This window comes from Chenopodium album, chromosome 5 (assembly GCF_948465745.1).
Source record: "Chenopodium album chromosome 5, dcCheAlbu1.1, whole genome shotgun sequence".
Lineage (NCBI taxonomy): Eukaryota > Viridiplantae > Streptophyta > Magnoliopsida > Caryophyllales > Amaranthaceae > Chenopodium > Chenopodium album.
The window spans coordinates 14,565,565-14,585,075 of NC_137838.1; the positions used below are offsets into that span (position 1 = coordinate 14,565,565).

General features: G+C 34.4%; 2 protein-coding genes and 1 pseudogene across 2 annotated transcripts; 1 reads left to right on the forward strand and 2 right to left on the reverse strand.

Moving 5' to 3' along the window:
- The first annotated feature begins 3,433 nt into the window (after window positions 1-3,433).
- LOC145631956 (ADP-ribosylation factor) lies at window positions 3,434-7,533 on the forward strand. Its single transcript, XM_081684192.1, has 7 exons — window positions 3,434-3,570; window positions 3,958-4,112; window positions 4,861-4,931; window positions 6,312-6,431; window positions 6,572-6,690; window positions 6,839-6,920; window positions 7,331-7,533. Exons 2-7 carry the CDS (start codon window positions 3,965-3,967, stop codon window positions 7,334-7,336), a joined length of 546 nt encoding a protein of 181 aa, XP_081540318.1. The 5' UTR covers window positions 3,434-3,570; window positions 3,958-3,964; the 3' UTR covers window positions 7,337-7,533.
- A 780-nt stretch (window positions 7,534-8,313) lies between these two features.
- LOC145632641 (uncharacterized) lies at window positions 8,314-9,357 on the reverse strand. Its single transcript, XM_081684991.1, has one exon. The coding sequence runs from the start codon at window positions 9,355-9,357 to the stop codon at window positions 8,314-8,316; it is 1,044 nt and encodes a 347-aa protein (XP_081541117.1).
- A 2,661-nt stretch (window positions 9,358-12,018) lies between these two features.
- Window positions 12,019-19,395, reverse strand: LOC145632642 (U4/U6 small nuclear ribonucleoprotein Prp31 homolog; annotated as a pseudogene).
- Window positions 19,396-19,511: the final 116 nt, after the last annotated feature.

Here is a 19,511-nt window from a genome sequence, read left to right on the forward strand (position 1 = left end):
ACTTGAATTTCTCTTGTTTACTCTTCATTTACTATTTATCTCGTCCACCTCTCTTTTAAGTTGAATATTTTACGTTGGGTATGAAGGAGCACATGCTGCATTTAGGGCTGTCAATTCGGGTAAACGGGTCGGGTTTGAGTCGGGTTAGTGTGAGTCGGGTCATCTCGGGTCGGGTCAATACGGGTTAATGTCATAACATATGCGGGTCGGGTTCGGGTTGGTTCATACTTGAGTCGGGTCACGTCGGGTCATACATCTTATCGGGTTTGGGTCGGGTTTAGGTCGGGTTAGTAAAAGGTCGGGTTAAATTCGGGCCTTTACGGGTTTAAACGAGTTAGGGTCGTTCTCGGGTTTGAATCGGGTTCGGTTCAAGTCAATTATTTACGGGTTATAATCAGGTCGGGTCATTCTCGGGTTCAAGTCGGGTTCGGTTCAAGTCACTAATTTGCGGGTTATAATCAAGTCGAGTCATTTCCAAGTCGGGTCATTCTCGGGTTCGAGTCGGGTTCGGTTCAAGTCAATAATTTGCGGAAAACATGTTTCGTCCCTGAAATTCTTCCCTAAAAACATGTTTTGAAACTAACCTCTTAAAATTCAAAGTGAAATATTGAAGGAATAGAGTTAAGATTCAATTTCCTTTCCAATACCAACATGAGATAACGACCTATACATATTGATTCAATAACAAGTCGAGTTGAATTTGGGTCGGGTCAATAACAAGTCGGGTTGATTCGGGTCGGGTTTATAATAGGTCGGGTTAAAATTCGAGTCGGATTTGTAGCAAGTCGGATTAAATTCGGGTCGGGTTAGGAACAAGTTGAGTTGAATTCGGGTCGGATTAGGAACATGTCAGGTTGAATTCGGGTTTTGACGGGTTAAAACAGGTTTGGGTCAATTTCGGTTCAGGTCGGGTTCGGTTCAGGTCAATAATTTACGGGTTACATCCGAGTCGGGTCGTCTCTAGGTCGAGTAATGATCGGGTTTGGGTCACAAATACTCGGGTCAACTCGGGTCTAGGGTTGGTTTCAGGTCGGGTAAGGTAGGGTTCGGGTCACCATTTTTTTCGGGTTCAGACGGGTCAGTTAATAGGTCGGGTTAGGGTCGGGTTTTCGGGTCAGGTCAGCTTTTGACAGCTCTAGCTGCATCTATATGTTAAGTTCAACTGGCTCTCATAGTATAGGGTGTGATAAAGTATATAAATCAATCTTGTACTTCAAGTATCAGATTAAGGTTTTGGTTGAGTTGATCTTCTAACATGGTAAACAGAGCCCCGGGTTGGGTTTAGTTGTGATAAGGCCAATATTATGGACAACGCACATGTGAGGGGGAGTGTTGAGCCCATAAACAACCCTATAAGAAAGTTGTGCCCACTTAATAAGGATAAGAGACTATTCCCCTCATTGACAATGATTTTGAGGTAGAACCTTCTTAGACTTATAAAGTGGACACCGGTGCGGCTCAGACACATTTATCAGTAATTGTAGGGTGATCAAGGCTTGCATAGAGTGTTGTTGACATTACTATATTCCCCCCCCCCCTTTTTTTTCATTTTACAAAAGAATTTCATTTTTTAGTGCTTATCAAACTTTCATTTAAAAAATCCCTAAGTGAGCAAACTCCATCAAATCTAATAATTGTCATGTCTATGAAATACAAATAGCTACAATTACATTACATTTTCTACTTCCATCTACATATTCACACCCTATGATTTGGAGAGATTATTGTTACTCCATATATACATCCAGGTGCACGACACACCTATAAGCATTTTGTTCACATTTTAATGATTGTTTTTCTTTTAATTATCAAATGAAAAGTAAAAACTAAATTTTGATTAGTTGGGTAAAAAATGTTCCACTTAATCTCATCCCCTTTTTATTCAATGATCCACTATCGTAAATGAAAAAAAAAGGGAAATTCTCTTTGGTAAACTTCAATTTTACAAAATTCTAAGTGGTAAACAAAGTTTTTTAAAATTATCTTTGGTACTCATCAACTTTTTATAATTATTACTTATGACATTAATTATTATATTTTATTAAAAATTTAACTATAGTTAGGTTTTTTTTATTTTTTTTAACAATAACATTTAACTATAGTTAGGTTTTTAATTATTTTTTTAATAATTTAATAATTATACTAAAATTTTAAAAAAAATAAAAAAAAATCAACCACCCCCTCCCCCCACCCCTGCCAGGCTGTCACCACCTTCACCACCATTCCATTTCCCCTTGACCTTCACGCAGCTCCCCTCTCCCCCAGAAACCGAACGGCGGCCTCCAGCTCACCGACCGTCGGCGACTCATGCCCAATTACCTCGACCACCCCTTACCGTCGCGCCACCCATCCAAACAAACCCTAACCCGAAAAAATCGACCACTGCTACCCCGATTCCACCACTTCTCGACCACCAGATCCCCGATTCCACCCATTCGCGACCACCGCAGCCCCGAAACCACCCCCTCCCCTGTTTTCCACTGATTATGGCTGTTATGGTGGTGCATTTGGGAGCAGCGAAGGGAGATGCGCGGGTGGTCGAGGTAACTGGTTGGAGTTTTGCGGTGGGGGTGGTGGTGGTTTTGTTGGAGTTCGTTGCTGTTTTGGGGATCGGGGTGGCGTTTTTAGGGGTCGAGGCTAGGTCAGGTGGTGGTTTCGGTGGTCGGGGTTGGGCTTGGAGGTTATTCGGTGGTCAGGGGTTGGTCTTGGAGGTTGTTCGGTGGTCGGGGTTAAGTGGGGTGGGGGTTTCGGTGGTCGAGGGTTGGCTGGGAGGTTGTTTGGTTGTCGGGGTAAATCAGGTTGGGGGTTGGGCTGGTGGTCGGGGCTGACGGTGGTGGAGGGGGAGGGGCTGCTGGTTGGGTGGGGGGGGGGGGTTTGGTTTTTTTAAATTTTTTTTTGAAAAATATTTCTATAATAAATTAATTATTTTTAAAAAAAAAACTAACTATAGTTATGGATTTTTATTAAAATAACAGTTATCAATGGTAATCAATAATCTAGGTTTACCATTGATAATAAAATTTAAGAACGTTTACCACTTAGAAAAGTAAAAACTTGGAGTTTACCAAAGAGAATTTCCCAAAAAAAAAAAATCATGCATCACACGGGATTAGAAAAGGTAACGGAAAAAGCAAGTAGCAAGTTAGAATCAAACATTCCGTCCAAGTAATAGCGACTGAAGAGCGTACACACGAAATGACAGATCTAAATGAAAAACGTCCGTAACCAATTGGTTGTTGGTGTAGTGGTGATTGGGACTACACTTGGTAGGGAGGACTCGTGTTCGATCCCCCCGCAACAACAATCGGGAGGGGACTGAAACCTAACCACCCAGAACTGATCCCCGAATCCGGATTAGCCCAAAGGGTGAACCGGGTAGAACACCAAAAAAAAAAAAAAAAAAAAAAAAAAAATGAAAAACGTCCGTCTTTTACGACAGAGTAGCATTTATATACTCCTCTCATCTCACCTCCTTTATTTTTCTCTCTCTCACCTCACCTTCGTGATCGTGGACGCTTCAGCTTTCTCAGATCCTCCTCTCTTCTTCCTTCTCCTTTCTCTCTCCTCTTCGTAAGTTCCCTTTCTTCAGATCTCTTCATCTTTTTTCAATTTTTCATCTTTTTCCGATCTATGTTTTGATCGCTTTTTTGTTTATAGAATCGCATCGCATCGCCTTTTGATTTCAATTTTTTCATTTCTGAATGATTTTTGATTGGAGATTTTGGTGTGCGATTATTAACTTCTCGATTTTTTTGGTGTAATTTGCATTTGAATTGTGGTTTGATTGATTGAATTTTGTTGCTTAGGTTAATCGCTGACTTTGTTGATTTTAATTTTTGTAATCGCAATCATGAATTTGTTTTTACTTGTAATTGATTTAATTTGAAGAGAATTGTGATTGATTTGATTAATTGACTTTCGATTTGATGGAAAAATTTGTTTGATTGGATCTGTTAGGTGAAAAATGGGGCTATCATTTACGAAATTGTTTAGCCGGTTATTTGCCAAGAAGGAAATGCGAATCCTTATGGTGGGTCTCGATGCGGCTGGTAAAACTACAATTCTTTACAAGCTTAAGCTCGGAGAGATTGTCACCACCATTCCCACCATCGGTATGTCTCTAGATTTTTAATTTCGAGCTTTTAATGATTATATTGTGGATTCTGTTCATATTGAAATTGTTTGTCGTTCTCCTTCGGTATTTTGATGATGCAGTAGTACTATGCTCATAAAATACTTGACTTGCCATGAGATGACTAGTGTGTTTGTTTTTGGTTATTGTCTCTCCTTTATATTGGCCTATATTCAATATGTATGTTTAGACGCGGTAAACCAATTTAGAGATCTTTCCTGGTTTCCCTTTCATTGGCTAGTGTATTCCTCGTGTTGAATTTGTGTCCAAATCAATGCAATCTGTTGACGTTTTTTGGAATTTCAAGTCCTTTATTGCAAGCTTCACTGAATGACTTTTCCTGGTAAATGGCATCTGGAATGCTAAATTACTAGCACCACACTAGTGTAACTATTTGCCTTCAAAACACTGCTCGTTTTTGTTGACCCTTACTGTGTACAAGTTCTGTATTTTATTGTGATACAGGATCATAGCTTTGAAATTTGAAATGTTAGCTTTTCAATATATTGAGCAAGGAAATAATGCCCTTCTTTTATGTAATTTAAGAAAAGTGACTATTTATCCTTTTGTTTGTCCTCTTTGTAACACTCCCTAAAAAGAACTTTCCTGACCTATCTTGTTTAGTTTCTTGGTATTGGTCTGATCCTATGTCTCAGACTTATTGATGTTTTTTTGCATATACTCAGCTGTGTATAATGTGTTTGGAACTTGTTCTTATGTGCTGATAGGATTTAATGTGGAGACTGTGGAATACAAGAACATCAGCTTCACCGTGTGGGATGTCGGAGGTCAAGACAAGGCAAGTCCTGTCTACTTTATATATCTGATATCATCTTGTGTTGCTATTTTTTAAGTCTTATATTAAATTCTTGCATGGCATAGACATATCTATAATTTACTTTTCCTTGAGTCCTAATTATTACCTTTTGAAGTTATGCTCATATGGTATAGCAACCGTTCCTCAATGACATGATTTTGACTGCATGTTTTTGCTTATGTGGTCAGATCATTTTTTTAGTTGAGGGGAGGGAATGAACAGGATTAAATTTATTACCTTGTCATTTCTTGTTTAGTTATTTCCTAATTTACATTGGCTAGGATATGAGTGTTGCCTGGGACAAAGTTGCAGTTTAATGGTTTTTGCTCTTCCCGCCTCTTATGAAATAATGTAAATGTTTTTGGAACTGATCGCTTTGACTTTGTTGAAGTGGGAGTGTAAAATTGTCATAAAAAGCATCCCCACATTCTTTTGCAAACACATGTTAGTGTCTGATTGATCAACAGTGGATAATTCTTCACCTGAAAAACTATTGTCTGAACTTAGTAGCCTCTATCTGAATATTGGTCCTTATTTGAATCTATTGACCCTTATCTCATTTCATCTCTCTCTCTCTCTCTTTTTTTGTTTTTTTTTTTTTTTGATTAACTTATTTTAAATAGTGAAATTGGGTAAACTGAGAGTTAATCTGGATAATTAAAAGTTAAGTATTCATTTGTTTTTTATAATCATGTCATATGTCATTTAATAAAGCAAAATGGGTCAAACTTATTAAAGTTATAACAATTTTGTAAACTGACAACGGAAAAGTGAAAACAACTTTTTCTAGTTTCCTATTTTTTGGCTTTTGTTTTCAAAAAAATAGAAAACTGAAAACAAAAAACCATCCCAAATAGTTTTTAATCATGTTAATATTGTTCAAAGATGGTATAAGGTGGGTCTTCTTTCTTTACCTTCGTATTCGACAGCCTTCTTCTCCAATTATGGTCTTATCGCCATTATCAATCAATTATCACCATTATGTACATTAAGTATGAGAGCTCAAGGATCTTCTGGTCAAATTATGGTCTAATCACTCTCTTCCCTTACTTTCCCATTCACCTCCCCCATAGGAGCTTGGGAAAATACTAGTGCTTACTAATTTTGTTATGCCAGATTGTTAGGCTGTGGCATGCTAAATTGTGTGGGTTATTGATCACATGTGGCCTATAGTATACATTCACTTTGTTGTTGATTATTTGTGTACTTTCCTAAACCCAAAAATTAGCAATTTAGTACATGTCTACTTGTATGCACCTTAAGAAAAAGATTGACATTGTTTTCTTTTTGGTTTATGTATCTTGTATAATTGAATTATGCCCTTTTTTGGTTCCCACTCTAAATTTTTATTGATGATTTCAGATTCGTCCATTGTGGAGACATTACTTCCAAAACACCCAAGGGCTCATCTTTGTGGTTGACAGTAATGATCGTGACCGTGTTGTTGAGGCTAGGGACGAGCTGCATAGGATGTTAAACGAGGTAGGTTTTATTCTCTGGCTTTCTTGGTTTTTCTGTAGCTGTACGAATGGGAGTTTTTATTAAGTTTGTCCACTGAAATAATTATGACGATTGTGAATCCTGATTACATTGGTCTTTCTTACACATTTGAATATTGGTAGGATGAATTGCGAGATGCAGTTTTATTGGTGTTTGCTAACAAGCAAGATCTGCCAAATGCAATGAATGCCGCTGAGATTACTGATAAGCTTGGCCTCCATTCTCTACGTCAACGTCACTGGTAAGCTTTGCCTCTTTGGTTTCTTCTATCTTCAGCTGAGTTGCATGTCATTGCATTTCTCTGCGTCTTCTTTTTAGTTAACTTTTCACTATGTTGACAGATGCCCTGCTCTGTATTGACTAATCTTCATCTGTTCCTGTAATTATAGGTACATTCAGAGCACATGTGCCACCTCTGGAGAAGGACTTTACGAGGGTCTGGACTGGCTCTCAAACAACATCGCTAGCAAGGTGGGTTTCAACTTTTCACTATACATGGCTTTATGCACGCACGTGTGTTTTAACTTAGTGGATAGGTGTCCACCACTTTATTATGTTGTTTGATCCTATGTCTCAATTGTAGTCTCTTCTCCCTCCTGCTTCCTTCCCGGTTTCTGGGGAGGCTGAGGACTGAGAGATGGGGGAATGTACTATTTTTAGTGTCTTTAGCCTAGAGTCAGATGCATTTCTAGCATATTGATACTGTGTTTGATGCTGTTTAGGCTGATTACCTTAAATCAATATTATTGACTGTTTTGGAACTCTGGTATCCTGGAGTGAAATGCTCTTTTGATTACTGAAGCCTTGCTATCTGCTATCAATCTGTATGCAAAGTTGTGATTTGTGTACCTTTTTTCTAATACCGTCCTTATCTTTTGCAGGCTTAGAAGAAACAAAACGAGTAACGTTAGCTGTTCTCAGAAAAGAGGCTGGAGTATAGGCTGAGGACTGTCATTACTGCTAGTGTTATCTTTTTTATTTTTCCCATTATATGTTCTCATTTTTGGTTGCTACCTGGACAAGGATGTTTTTTCTGGTGTTCATGTTTACTTGTTATAATACCATACTTTATAGTTGGTGAGCTTCTCTCTGGGTTTCTGTCATTTTCTATCGGAGTTGTAGACTTGCAGCATACATGTTGCATAGTGACCACGTAGTATAGCAAAATGGCGATCCTAGACAGCTTTAGGCATTGGCCCATCATTTGAGTTAAAATCTAAGAGACTGGATTTGAGGTTATAGTGGGTTGTGGAGGATTCTGAACTTTTGCAGTTATGCGTGTTCGAAAGTAGTGGCTGCCAACAATGGTGTTTGGAGTGCATGTTGCCATAACATAACTTCTGCTGTCCATCTTATATGAACTCTTTCTTGGAAGCTAGTGGTAACTACATACTAGAGTCAAATTGAATGGACTAAATTAGAGTATTCCTTTAAATAAAAGATAAAAGGACATTTATATGTCTAAAATTTCGCATATCTTGTCTATACTTTTTTTTCCCCTAAATTTTACATAAATTGGACCTCTCTTCAGTAGCAAACTAGCAACTTAAATCATTTTTCCTGATTGTCATCTTTCTTGATAAGCTTTATATCTGTCTGTAATGGTGTCAAATCTATCTAAATCACCTGGTTATCAAGTTTGCTTCCTTATGAACGTGTCTAAACTTATACTCCCCTTGTCTTTTTTTTTTTTTTTTTTTTTTTTTTTTTGACTTTTCATAGTCTCTAAGACACTTGTTAATACCATAGATAATACCAGAAGATACAATAATACAATATACACCACAGATAATTTGTAATTCATTTCAGTTTGAGATTAGATAGGTAATTAAGGGATACAACATACATTATACACTAATTCAATTTAGCAACTTTTTGGAGGGATTTCCTCATCTTGGTCATCAACAATATTGGCGTCTGCTCTTATTGTCTGTAATCCGCCATCTGAAACCATAATTGTGGTCAATTCAGCTTCTTCATGAGGGCGACTGTCATCGAAACGATTGGTAGAAGTGACCGATCTTCCTAAAGCCTTACTCCCCTTACAGTGATGATAATACATAACACACGCCATCCACTTGATCAGAATCGCCAACCATAGCAAGCTAGTTCTCCCTATAACTCCAATCTTCCCATCATCAAAAAACATGCAAGAAATCCTTAGACTAAAGCCCCATACAAGGAAAACCAGCATCAATTTTCCTCCAAGCTTCTCATTCCCTTTGCACAGATAAAACGAACGGGTTAACGCATCAATCCCATGAACCTCTTCCAAGACCGAAACCACCACACTCGTATTCCAAACAGCATTCAACGCCAAGTACTTAGGCAACATTCCAAGAAAAGCAGGCACATAGACTAGTGTAAAAATCAGGTAATAACAGTTTGAATCAAAGCTGTAGTAGCTCAATACTAGCAGAATAAATCCAAGTGAAAGACAAGTTGAAAGAAACAAAACATACAAACATGTAACAAATGAGCCTTTCATCCTTTCTCTGCTGGTCATGATGGATTGTCTTAAGATCAATTCTTTGAGGCTGATGGTTTCATACATAGGACCGTCTTCGTACGTCTTCAATGACAGAACAATGGTTAGGATAGCAGCAAGGAAATCTAGTACGTGCAGGAGGAAGAGGTAGATTAAAGCTGGAAATGGATAATCTATCCACTCCTCAGAAATTTTCCTAAACTTTTGGGAATATGTGAGAGGAGTTTTGAAGTTGAAAGTTTTTGTTAATGATTTTTCAAAAAGTATTTCAAAGTAAATCATAAGGAAGAGAAAAGGGAGAGAGCTAAGAATTGTATAGCTAGTGACAATGGTGTTTTTCATGGAAATTTTCAGAGTTTGTTTCAGTAGGGTGAATAGTTTTTCTAATTGGTTATCAATGGAATGGCTAATTTCCCCCATTTTTTGTTTTTTTGATAAAACTCTATGTTTTCATTTTCAAAGATATAAAAAAAATTGTAGAGTGAGGAGACTTGACTAGTTGACTTGCTACCTAATTAACTATAGGCTCTTGCATTATCAAGTGGGTTAGAAATTTAAGTATACAGTCAGATGCTATTTTTGACTACAAGTAAAGTCTACCTCCAGAAGACTTGCTAATATGTTTTCACTCTTTTCAGGCTTTTGCGATTTATAATACGATAAAACATATTTATGTGAGATTTTGTTTGAATCTTCTCGATGTATATTTTATTAATATCCACTTTTATAATTTATAATGACATAATTAGAGATATTAATCGTAAAAAACATGCGTTAGCAGGCGTGCTTATAGAATCAACTAAAAAAATTGAAGAAATATATGTCATGGGAGTTCTTTATTAATCATTATTGGAAATTGTTTGGATAAATGATACTCATCACTTCGTCTCCATTGTCTTATTTGAAATACATTTTGGAGGAAGTTTTTCAAATTTAATATTCTTTCTGTCCCTTTTTTTTTGCACCATATGACTCATATAAGGGAGGTGCACGGTCAAAAAAAAAAAAAAAAGGGAGTAGGTGCTAATAATCATCATTAAACAATTTAAGCATGAAATCCTGACAACAAAAGGGAAAATCACCCCAACATTACTTTGCCACAACAATAATGCAAATTATTTGTGATCAAGTTTGCTTCCCTATGAACATGTCTAAAATTATTTTCAGAGTTTGTTTCAGTAGGGTGAATAGTTTTTCTAATTGGTTATCAATGGAATGGCTAATTTCCCCCATTTTTTGTTTTTTTGATAAAACTCTATGTTTTCATTTTCAAAGATATAAAAAAAATTGTAGAGTGAGGAGACTTGACTAGTTGACTTGCTACCTAATTAACTATAGGCTCTTGCATTATCAAGTGGGTTAGAAATTTAAGTATACAGTCAGATGCTATTTTTGACTACAAGTAAAGTGTACCTCTAGAAGACTTGCTAATATGTTTTCACTCTTTTCAGGCTTTTGCGATTTATAATACGATAAAACATATTTATGTGAGATTTTGTTTGAATCTTCTCAATGTATATTTTATTAATATCCACTTTTATAATTTATAATGACATAATTAGAGATATTAATCGTAAAAAACATGCGTTAGCAGACGTGCTTATAGAATCAACTAAAAAAATTGAAGAAATATATGTCATGGGAGTTCTTTATTAATCATTATTGGAAACTGTTTGGATAAATGATACTCATCACTTCGTCTCCATTGTCTTATTTGAAATACATTCTGGAGGAAGTTTTTCAAATTTAATATTCTTTCTGTCCCTTTTTTTTTGCACCATATGACTCATATAAGGGAGGTGCACGGTCAAAAAAAAAAAAAAAGGGAGTAGGTGCTAATAATCATCATTAAACAATTTAAGCATGAAATCCTGACAACAAAAGGGAAAATCACCCCAACATTACTTTGCCACAACAATAATGCAAATTATTTGTGATCAAGTTTGCTTCCCTATGAACATGTCTAAAATTATTTTCAGAGTTTGTTTCAGTAGGGTGAATAGTTTTTCTAATTGGTTATCAATGGAATGGCTAATTTCCCCCATTTTTTGTTTTTTTGATAAAACACTATGTTTTCATTTTCAAAGATATAAAAAAAATTGTAGAGTGAGGAGACTTGACTAGTTGACTTGCTACCTAATTAACTATAGGCTCTTGCATTATCAAGTGGGTTAGAAATTTAAGTATACAGTCAGATGCTATTTTTGACTACAAGTAAAGTCTACCTCTAGAAGACTTGCTAATATGTTCACTCTTTTCAGGCTTTTGCGATTTATAATACGATAAAACATATTTATGTGAGATTTTGTTTGAATCTTCTCGATGTATATTTTATTAATATCCACTTTTATAATTTATAATGACATAATTAGAGATATTAATCGTAAAAAACATGCGTTAGCAGGCGTGCTTATAGAATCAACTAAAAAAATTGAAGAAATATATGTCATGGGAGTTCTTTATTAATCATTATTAGAAATTGTTTGGATAAATGATACTCATCACTTCGTCTCCATTGTCTTATTTGAAATACATTCTGGAGGAAGTTTTTCAAATTTAATATTCTTTCTGTCCCTTTTTTTTTGCACCATATGACTCATATAAGGGAGGTGCACGGTCAAAAAAAAAAAAAAAAAAGGGAGTAGGTGCTAATAATCACCATTAAACAATTTAAGCATGAAATCCTGACAAAAGGGAAAATCACCCCAACATTACTTTGCCACAACAATAATGCAAATTATTTGTGATCAAGTTTGCTTCCCTATGAACATGTCTAAACTTATACTCCCATGTCCTTAATTTTTTGCCCCAATTGACTTTTCACAAGTCTTCGCACGTATTTAATTTTTTATATCTCCATTTCCATATGCGTAAAAAATTATAAATAGTTGCTATTAATAAAATATAAAATAAGACAAATCAAACAAGATTCCACATGACTATTTATAATAATAAGAATTTATGATAAAAAATTTTAAACTTTGACCCGACTGGTTCAATATTATGATTAGAAGAAAATTGATCTACCATGAAAACAATATTTACTGTCCTATTTGACCTTTTTTAAAAAATTAAGGAGTCTTAATAACAAGACTCTTGCCACTTCTCAATCTTGTTGCAAATCTCTTCACGTAATGTCCTTCCAGTCTTTCCAGTTAAATCTCTTCTAGTGCAATCTACTCAATATACCCAACGCGGTATTGAGTTGAAAAACCTGTCAAGTTCTTCCTTTTGGCTCCAAGAAGCTGCACATTGCACGCCGGCATCTTAGCTAATGCGGCCAAACCTCCAGCAGTCCCCATAAGTTTTGCTGCAACAGAACTTCCAACAATAGCTGAAAGATTTGGTGCAATATGTACCATTCTGCTTTCCACAAAGTCAAGGACCTTCTTCCTTGCTGAATCAAGGGCAATTGCATGATTGCAAGCCTCAACAGCCGGGGCAAAATCAATTGAGTGATGAATTTGAAATTTAAGCTCAGGAAATAAATTTGGATTATAATTGTCACGCATAAATTTGTGGAGAATATTGAGTTCATTCTCAATATCCACTGACAATGCATTACGTTCAACAATCAATTGATACTCTGGATCATCTTCCGAAACAATTCCATGCTCGGGAATCTCAGAACCTACCTGCAATGCATCTTCAACTCTCTGCAAGTTCAACAACACATTTTGGTAACTGTTTAACTAATAAATCATGTGTTACACCTAGAAAAAGTTACAAAAAGATCGAACACATGACTGCAGACAGCACATAGTTTAAAAGGCTTGGGACAAAGAATCAGACACAAATCAACATAACAGTCTTGGGAATTCATACAGTCTGTCAAGACGGCAAGACTCAAAGGTAAAGTATGTAATGTTTATGAGCTAACCTGCACGATGTCAGCGTAACGTTGAGACTTCTCTAGTTTCAAAAACAGTATCAAGATCATCATAATTTAAGGACTCTGTATCAGCCAATTCTCCATCAATATCCTCCTCCATATTTTCTACATCAGCACCTTCTTCCACCTGCAAAAAAAATAAAAAAAATAAAAAATAAATAAATAAATAAATAAATTAAAAAAAAATTTAAATTGCAAACTGCTAAATGACTTGTAATCATTCTTCCCACTACCTATGCATTGTAATACAACAAATCATATTGTACTTGTAAAAACCAATTAATTAACTACATACTATTCACACACACTAGCTCAAACAAGAATAATATTTGTAGACTATGTTAATTCGACTCTTCATTAAACCTCAAGTACCCTCATCAAATCCTTTACTTTGCAACATGGATATGGTACACAATTAGAAATTTCATTTTGAGCCAAAATCATGAAATATTTTCACAAAATAACCAAGTCGACACTTGGAACATGCCCAACACAAGTACAAGTAACATAGAGTAAAAAAACAAAGTAACATAGAATTACCCAAAAATAATAAAACCAAAATTCATAAACTTACCACAACATCAGCTTCATTGTCTGATAACTGATTGAGATCGGCCAAGAACGAATCGGCAGGAGTTGCCTGGAACAAAAAGGAGAAAACTCAGCCAGTAAGCAAAAGAGGCAATATAGCTGCAGTTAACACGGTGTATAATAAGAGCGACCAAACTTCAGATAACTGCTCAATATATATTATCAAATACTACCTCCGTTTCATATTTTTTGCAGCACGTATTTAAATTAGTTGCTCCATTATAATACATTATATTATAACCTCAAATTCGATACAGGGTTTCATCCATACAACTTCCCTCTAACTCGATACATGATTAATGGTAAATAAAACCTCGTTTTCGAGAAAATTGCGTAAAAGGTATAACTATTACGGAGTAACAAAGATTTATACTAGTAAATAGATTAACAATAGGTAATGTTTCTAGAACGCAACTGCGCACCACACACAACCACGCAAGCAGCACACTTGTAGGAATGCACCAAAAATCTAACAAAGATTAGGGATTAAGAAACCCTATAATTTCGTCTAAAAAAAAATGCGGAATTAATTAAAACAAACAACGATCGAAAATCTCTAGAAATTAGAAAGACTGTGATACCATGTTAAACTAAGGAAATACGGAGAAAACGGCAAACAGCTTAGCCTTTGTATTTGATATTAATCATATATCATATAACTAATATATAAAGCTAAACTTTTAGCCAGGTCACGAGGTAGCGACAATTGGCGTTCCAACTTTTCGGCAAGTGTCGTGCCACGTTGGATAGATTTAAATAGAGAGACTTCACAAGATTATAAAAAAAAAAAGTTAGTTTAGATATCTATTTGGATAGAATACTTTTAGCCAGGTCACGGGGTAGCAACAATTGGCGTTCCAACTTTTCGCCAAGTGTCGTGCCACGTCACAAGATTTAAAAAAAAAAAAGTTAGTTTTGAAATCTATTTGGATAGAATTTTAGGATAAAATTGTTGGTTTAGAGTTTTATTTTCAATAAAATACCAATCTTTCAAATGTAGAAATTGAATTATAATTCTATTCAAAAAAATTATTAGATTATAATTCTATAAAATTATCATATAATTTTTTTTTATATCATAATATATTTTGGAGCTAAGGGAGTAGTTCAAAGTGTAAATATCCATAATCTAATAGAATTTTATTACTATGTAAACCTGTCAACTAGGGTCAGGTCATGAGTCATCTCGGATTGGGTCACTTCAAATTACGAGTCAAGAAATGTTCAACCCTTACCCAAAGTTTTGGGTTCGTGTCAACCCAACGGGTCTTAAACATTTATTTAATTTAATTTATTTTTGCTATTTTTTTTTATTTTTTAATGTAATTAAATCAAATATTTCCACCAACATTATTATTAGTCATTATATGCTTACTAGATAACAAATCGTCATAAAAGCACGTCAATTACTAACTAATTTTGTATCAATGATCATTTTTAAAGTTAGACATCTTAAAATTCAATAATAAAAAAAAAACCGGGCATCGCACGGGCACAAAACTAGCTAGTATATATATATATATATATATATATACTCAATACAATAGAATACCTAACTTGCCTAAAACTCCTAAACAAGATAAACTTTCCGAATATACAATATTAACATAATTATTTAATCAGCCAACCAAACACTAATGAGTAACAAGCTACACTCAAATAATTGATCAAAAATAACTACAATAAGTGGAATTAGGTTTCTCAATAATAATTAAACATGATTATGAGTTGATTTAATTACAATGTTGTATATAGTTCAACGAAGCAGATAACAAAAGAAAAACACAATCTTAACACAAAAATTCAAAAATTGCAAAGAATGAGAGAAAATTTGCAGAAGACTAACCATTATGATTTAATCTGGACAAAATAGCGAGTAATTTGACTTCAAAAACTTGGCTTGTTCAGACCCTAAATTTCAATAATGAAGCAATTTGCAAAATAAGAAATTAAATTCCTTGATAGCCAAAAAAGTGAGTAATAATCCGATTGCAAAACGAAGTGATATGTCTCGGTACTAACCTAACCTTAAAATTTTTCACATATTTAAGTTTTTATTTTTCAATTTCTTTGACCAATCAGATGCTGACACACATGTGTCATGTAACAAGTTACTCCCTCCGTGTTTTTTTAAGGGTTAAAGTTAGACTGACATATAGTTTTAGGCAATTTAATTAACTTAAATAAAATAAGAGGTAAGTGGGGTAGTTGGAGTATTAAAAAATTATAAATGAAAGATAGTGGAGTTGATAGTTTATTGAAAAGTAAGGAATGTGAGAGAAAAGATATAATAAAAAAGTAGTAGTGGGTTTGGGTGGGGACCATGAGAGGAGAGAGATATAATATTTTAATGTAGGTTTTTGCCATAAAAAAGAAGTGTAACACTTAAAAAAAATACAGCCGGAAATTAAAAGTGTAACACTTAAAAAACACGGGGGGAGTATAACAAATTAAGTGAACTATTTCTTCTCTCTCTAAAACCCTAGCCTCCATTGTTGAATTTTAAAGGGGCTTCCATCGGATTTACCGGTGGAAAGCCCCAATAGTTGTTTCTTTTGTGCTTTTTCTCTTGCTTTAGGTTTATAATAATTCTTCCTCTTCTAGGAGGAACATTTCTCCCTCGAAAGACAGGGTTTTCTTCCTCTTTAGGAGAATTTGGCTCCTTTGAAAGACCGGGTTTTTCTTCTCTCTTTTGAGGGAGGATTTGCTTTTTTATTTCATGGATTGCTATAGAGTTGTTTCATGGGTAAAATTTTGTGCGGGATTGAATTGAAAAAGAGATTAATATTTCGACAACAATCGAATGAATCAGACGAAAATTTTCTGCACGGCTACAACAGATCGATAGACCCCCTCGCCGAAGAAGGCTGTAGATCACAGCGATATGAGAGAGGGTATGAAGAATGTACAATTTGAAACAACGATCGTAGCTTTGCTTACGGAATATTTTTATTTGATTCAATTATTATGTATTTGTTAGATTTAAATCTCTTTGTAGATGTCGTATGATTTATTTATGAATCAATTTTATTTCAAAAAATAAATAAATAAATAAATTAAGTGAACTATTTTAAACCAATTGACATTAAGGGTTTGATTATAAAAAATAATTCGAAATGTGTGATTATTTTGGGCAGATGAAGCAAGGGGCGGAGTATTTCGAACAATATTTATTTCTTAAATTATATTGATAGTCTTGGTCAATATTAGCTTACAAAAATGACCTAAACTATATAACTCTATTTTAATCATCTTTAATTTATGCACTCTTCTTTTTTTTTTTTTTTTTTTTAATCATCAACCTTGAATTTTTATTTTTAGAATTAACAACCCTGAATTTTTTTTGTAAAAAATTAACAATGACTAATAATTCTATTAGTAAAAATCAAAACTTTTTTTCAGCTCTTTTTCTCACTATAGTCTATAATTGTGGTTTGATTGGAATTTTAGTTCTGTTTCTCACTATAATCATCTTTAATTTAAGTAGAATTACTCATTAACTATTACTAACAACTTACTAAGTAATGTAATTCAATAATTAACAATTAATCCATTTAATTTATAGGCCCTGTTTGGGAGAAAGCTGAAAGCTGAAGCTGATTGAGTTAGCTGATTTTGACTAGCTGATTTTATAACTGATTTGACTAACTTATTGTATTAACTGATTATATAAAAGTGTTTGGTAAATAGCTGATAGCTTAAAGGTGATTGAGTATGTGAAATGACCAATAAGCTAATTGTGGGGTAGGTAGTTTAGATAGGATTTTAAATTAAATGAGGTTATAAGTGTCATTTCACAATAATTAATGAATAAGCTAATTGAAAAAGCTCCTAAAATGAGCTTTTTCAAAAAGAGCTTATTTAGTGGAATAAGCTCTTTCAATAAGCTTACTACCAAACACTTGTTTTAGCTTGTTTGACTAGTCAATCAGCTAAAGTTAGTCAAATAAGCTAATATACCCCCAATAAGCTTACTACCAAACAGGGTCATATATTTATCAAGCTGCAAATTGTTTTATAGAATTAACAACGTGCAAATATTTTTTTAGAATTAACAATTACTAGTAATTCTATTATAATCTTCTTCAGAAACCATCACAACAAAAAAAAAACTTTTAATTTATGTTTAAATATAATGAATGACTTCATGAAAACACAAACAAAATTAAAAAACCATACAAAATCTGATATACCTGTTAATGAAATTTGGGGATGCTCTTCAATTCACTCTGATGTTATAACAAATTAGAACTCAACCTTTGCCTTCTCAGGGCCTGTTCTCATTGACTGAACTCAGCTGAACTGAACTGAATTGAAATGAATATTTTATAAGAGAAGGAAATTAGGAGCTAAACTGAACTTATAAGTATGAGAACAGGCCCTCATTGAGGCGTAACCTATATAAATTATCTTAGTTCCCTTAACCTTATACGAATCACATTAAGAAACAATATGATATATTTAGTTTCCTAATTCTATTTTTTTTTCCCCTAATTCTATCTTAACCATCCCACTTGTAATACGATTCTTTGAAAATCAGTATAACCGTTTTTTTTTTTTTTTTTTTTTTTAATTTTTATTAAAGGTGGTTCTTTCAAAAAAAAAAAAAAAAAAAAAAAAAAAAAAAACTAGGTGGTTTAAGGGGTTTTGGGCTGAATATGGCCTACCCCAAACCTAAAACCAATTCATCCAAATATGATTAGACGTCTAGACCTATACACAATCTAAACAAATTGATTGTCACCTTTAATTTGAAAATCAGTTTTTTTAAAGTTTGCCTAAAGGTGGGCATCGTGCCGTGCCGTGCCAAATTTTGGCACACCCCAGCCCACGGCACGGCACGAACCACGTGCCTGGCGGGCCATGCCGTGCCGGGCTGCGGGCCAACCCGTAAATTTTAGATAGATATATATATATATATATATATATTATTTTATGTTAATGTTAATTTTTTTTTTCGAACAACTTTAATTTAATTAAGTTTATATAAATAATTTATGTTTAAGTTTATATAAACAAACTTATTTATTTATTAATTAAATAAGTTTATATAAATAAACTTAATTAAATAAGCTATAATTGGGCATGGGTCGTGCCACGGGCCGTGCCGACGAACGTGCCGCCCGCCGTGCCCGTGCTGTGCGCTGTGCTCGTGCCGAATTTAAATTTTTTGTTCACGGCATGGCCCACGGCCCACAAGTGGGCCGCCGTGCCGGGCCCTTGCTGCCCGCGTGCCGGCACGGCCCGTGCCTGTGTGCCCATGGACACACTTTAAGAGAGTAAATTCCATATAAATTTGATGACTAGTAATATCTATATTGTTTGAAAAATAATAAAATTTTCATTATTTCCTCTATTAAAATTTTACCACGTTTATTCGAAATATTTTACTCAATATATTTTAGTCGATTTTCTAATACAACTCTTTATTTTTTATTAAAAAAATTAATTGCTAGCCTCATATACGTAGAACTCCATACAACATATTCCTTTTTATTTTTCTATACATATCCTTAGGGCCTGTTCTCATACGTTGAAGTTCAGTTCAGTTCAATTCAGTCAGTTCCTAATTTCCTTCTCTTATAAAATATTCAGTTCAGTTCAATTCAGTTCAGCTGAGTTTAGTTAATGAGAACAGGCCCTTAATATGTTCATTATATAGGGGGTGGTACAGCTAAGACTTATAGCTATATACAACCCGGATAGATGGATAGATAAAAAATTGGGGAGTATTAACAATTCCAATTTCTATAATCAAGGGTTTCTTCATAAGGAAGAGTAGCTAGGTTGTATATTGGAATTTTAGGAAGGGGTATAGATAGATAAAAGGGTTTTGGAGTACAAAAAATGAAATTAATGCTACAATACTTCTAATTACAAGTATGTATTTATACTAATCTTACCAAATTATGCATTAACTCTACTCCAACGGTATACTCCATCCACACAAAAACCTCTACCTTACCTTGTGTCATTTCTAGTGGAACAATTAAAAACACATAATACTACATTACTACTTAGTACTTATGATTCCAACAATAATGCTAATGCCAACAAGCTTAGATACCAGATTGGATCCCGTCTACATCAT

Bases quoted from the DNA above. Each gene is read 5' to 3' on its own strand.
- LOC145632641 (XM_081684991.1), bottom strand. From the start codon at position 9,357: ATGGGGGAAATTAGCCATTCCATTGATAACCAATTAGAAAAACTATTC.
- LOC145631956 (XM_081684192.1), top strand. From the start codon at position 3,965: ATGGGGCTATCATTTACGAAATTGTTTAGCCGGTTATTTGCCAAGAAG. The intron at 4,113-4,860 runs GTATGTCTCTAG...ATGTGCTGATAG, and splicing joins CACCACCATTCCCACCATCG to GATTTAATGTGGAGACTGTG. The intron at 6,432-6,571 runs GTAGGTTTTATT...GAATATTGGTAG, and splicing joins TGCATAGGATGTTAAACGAG to GATGAATTGCGAGATGCAGT.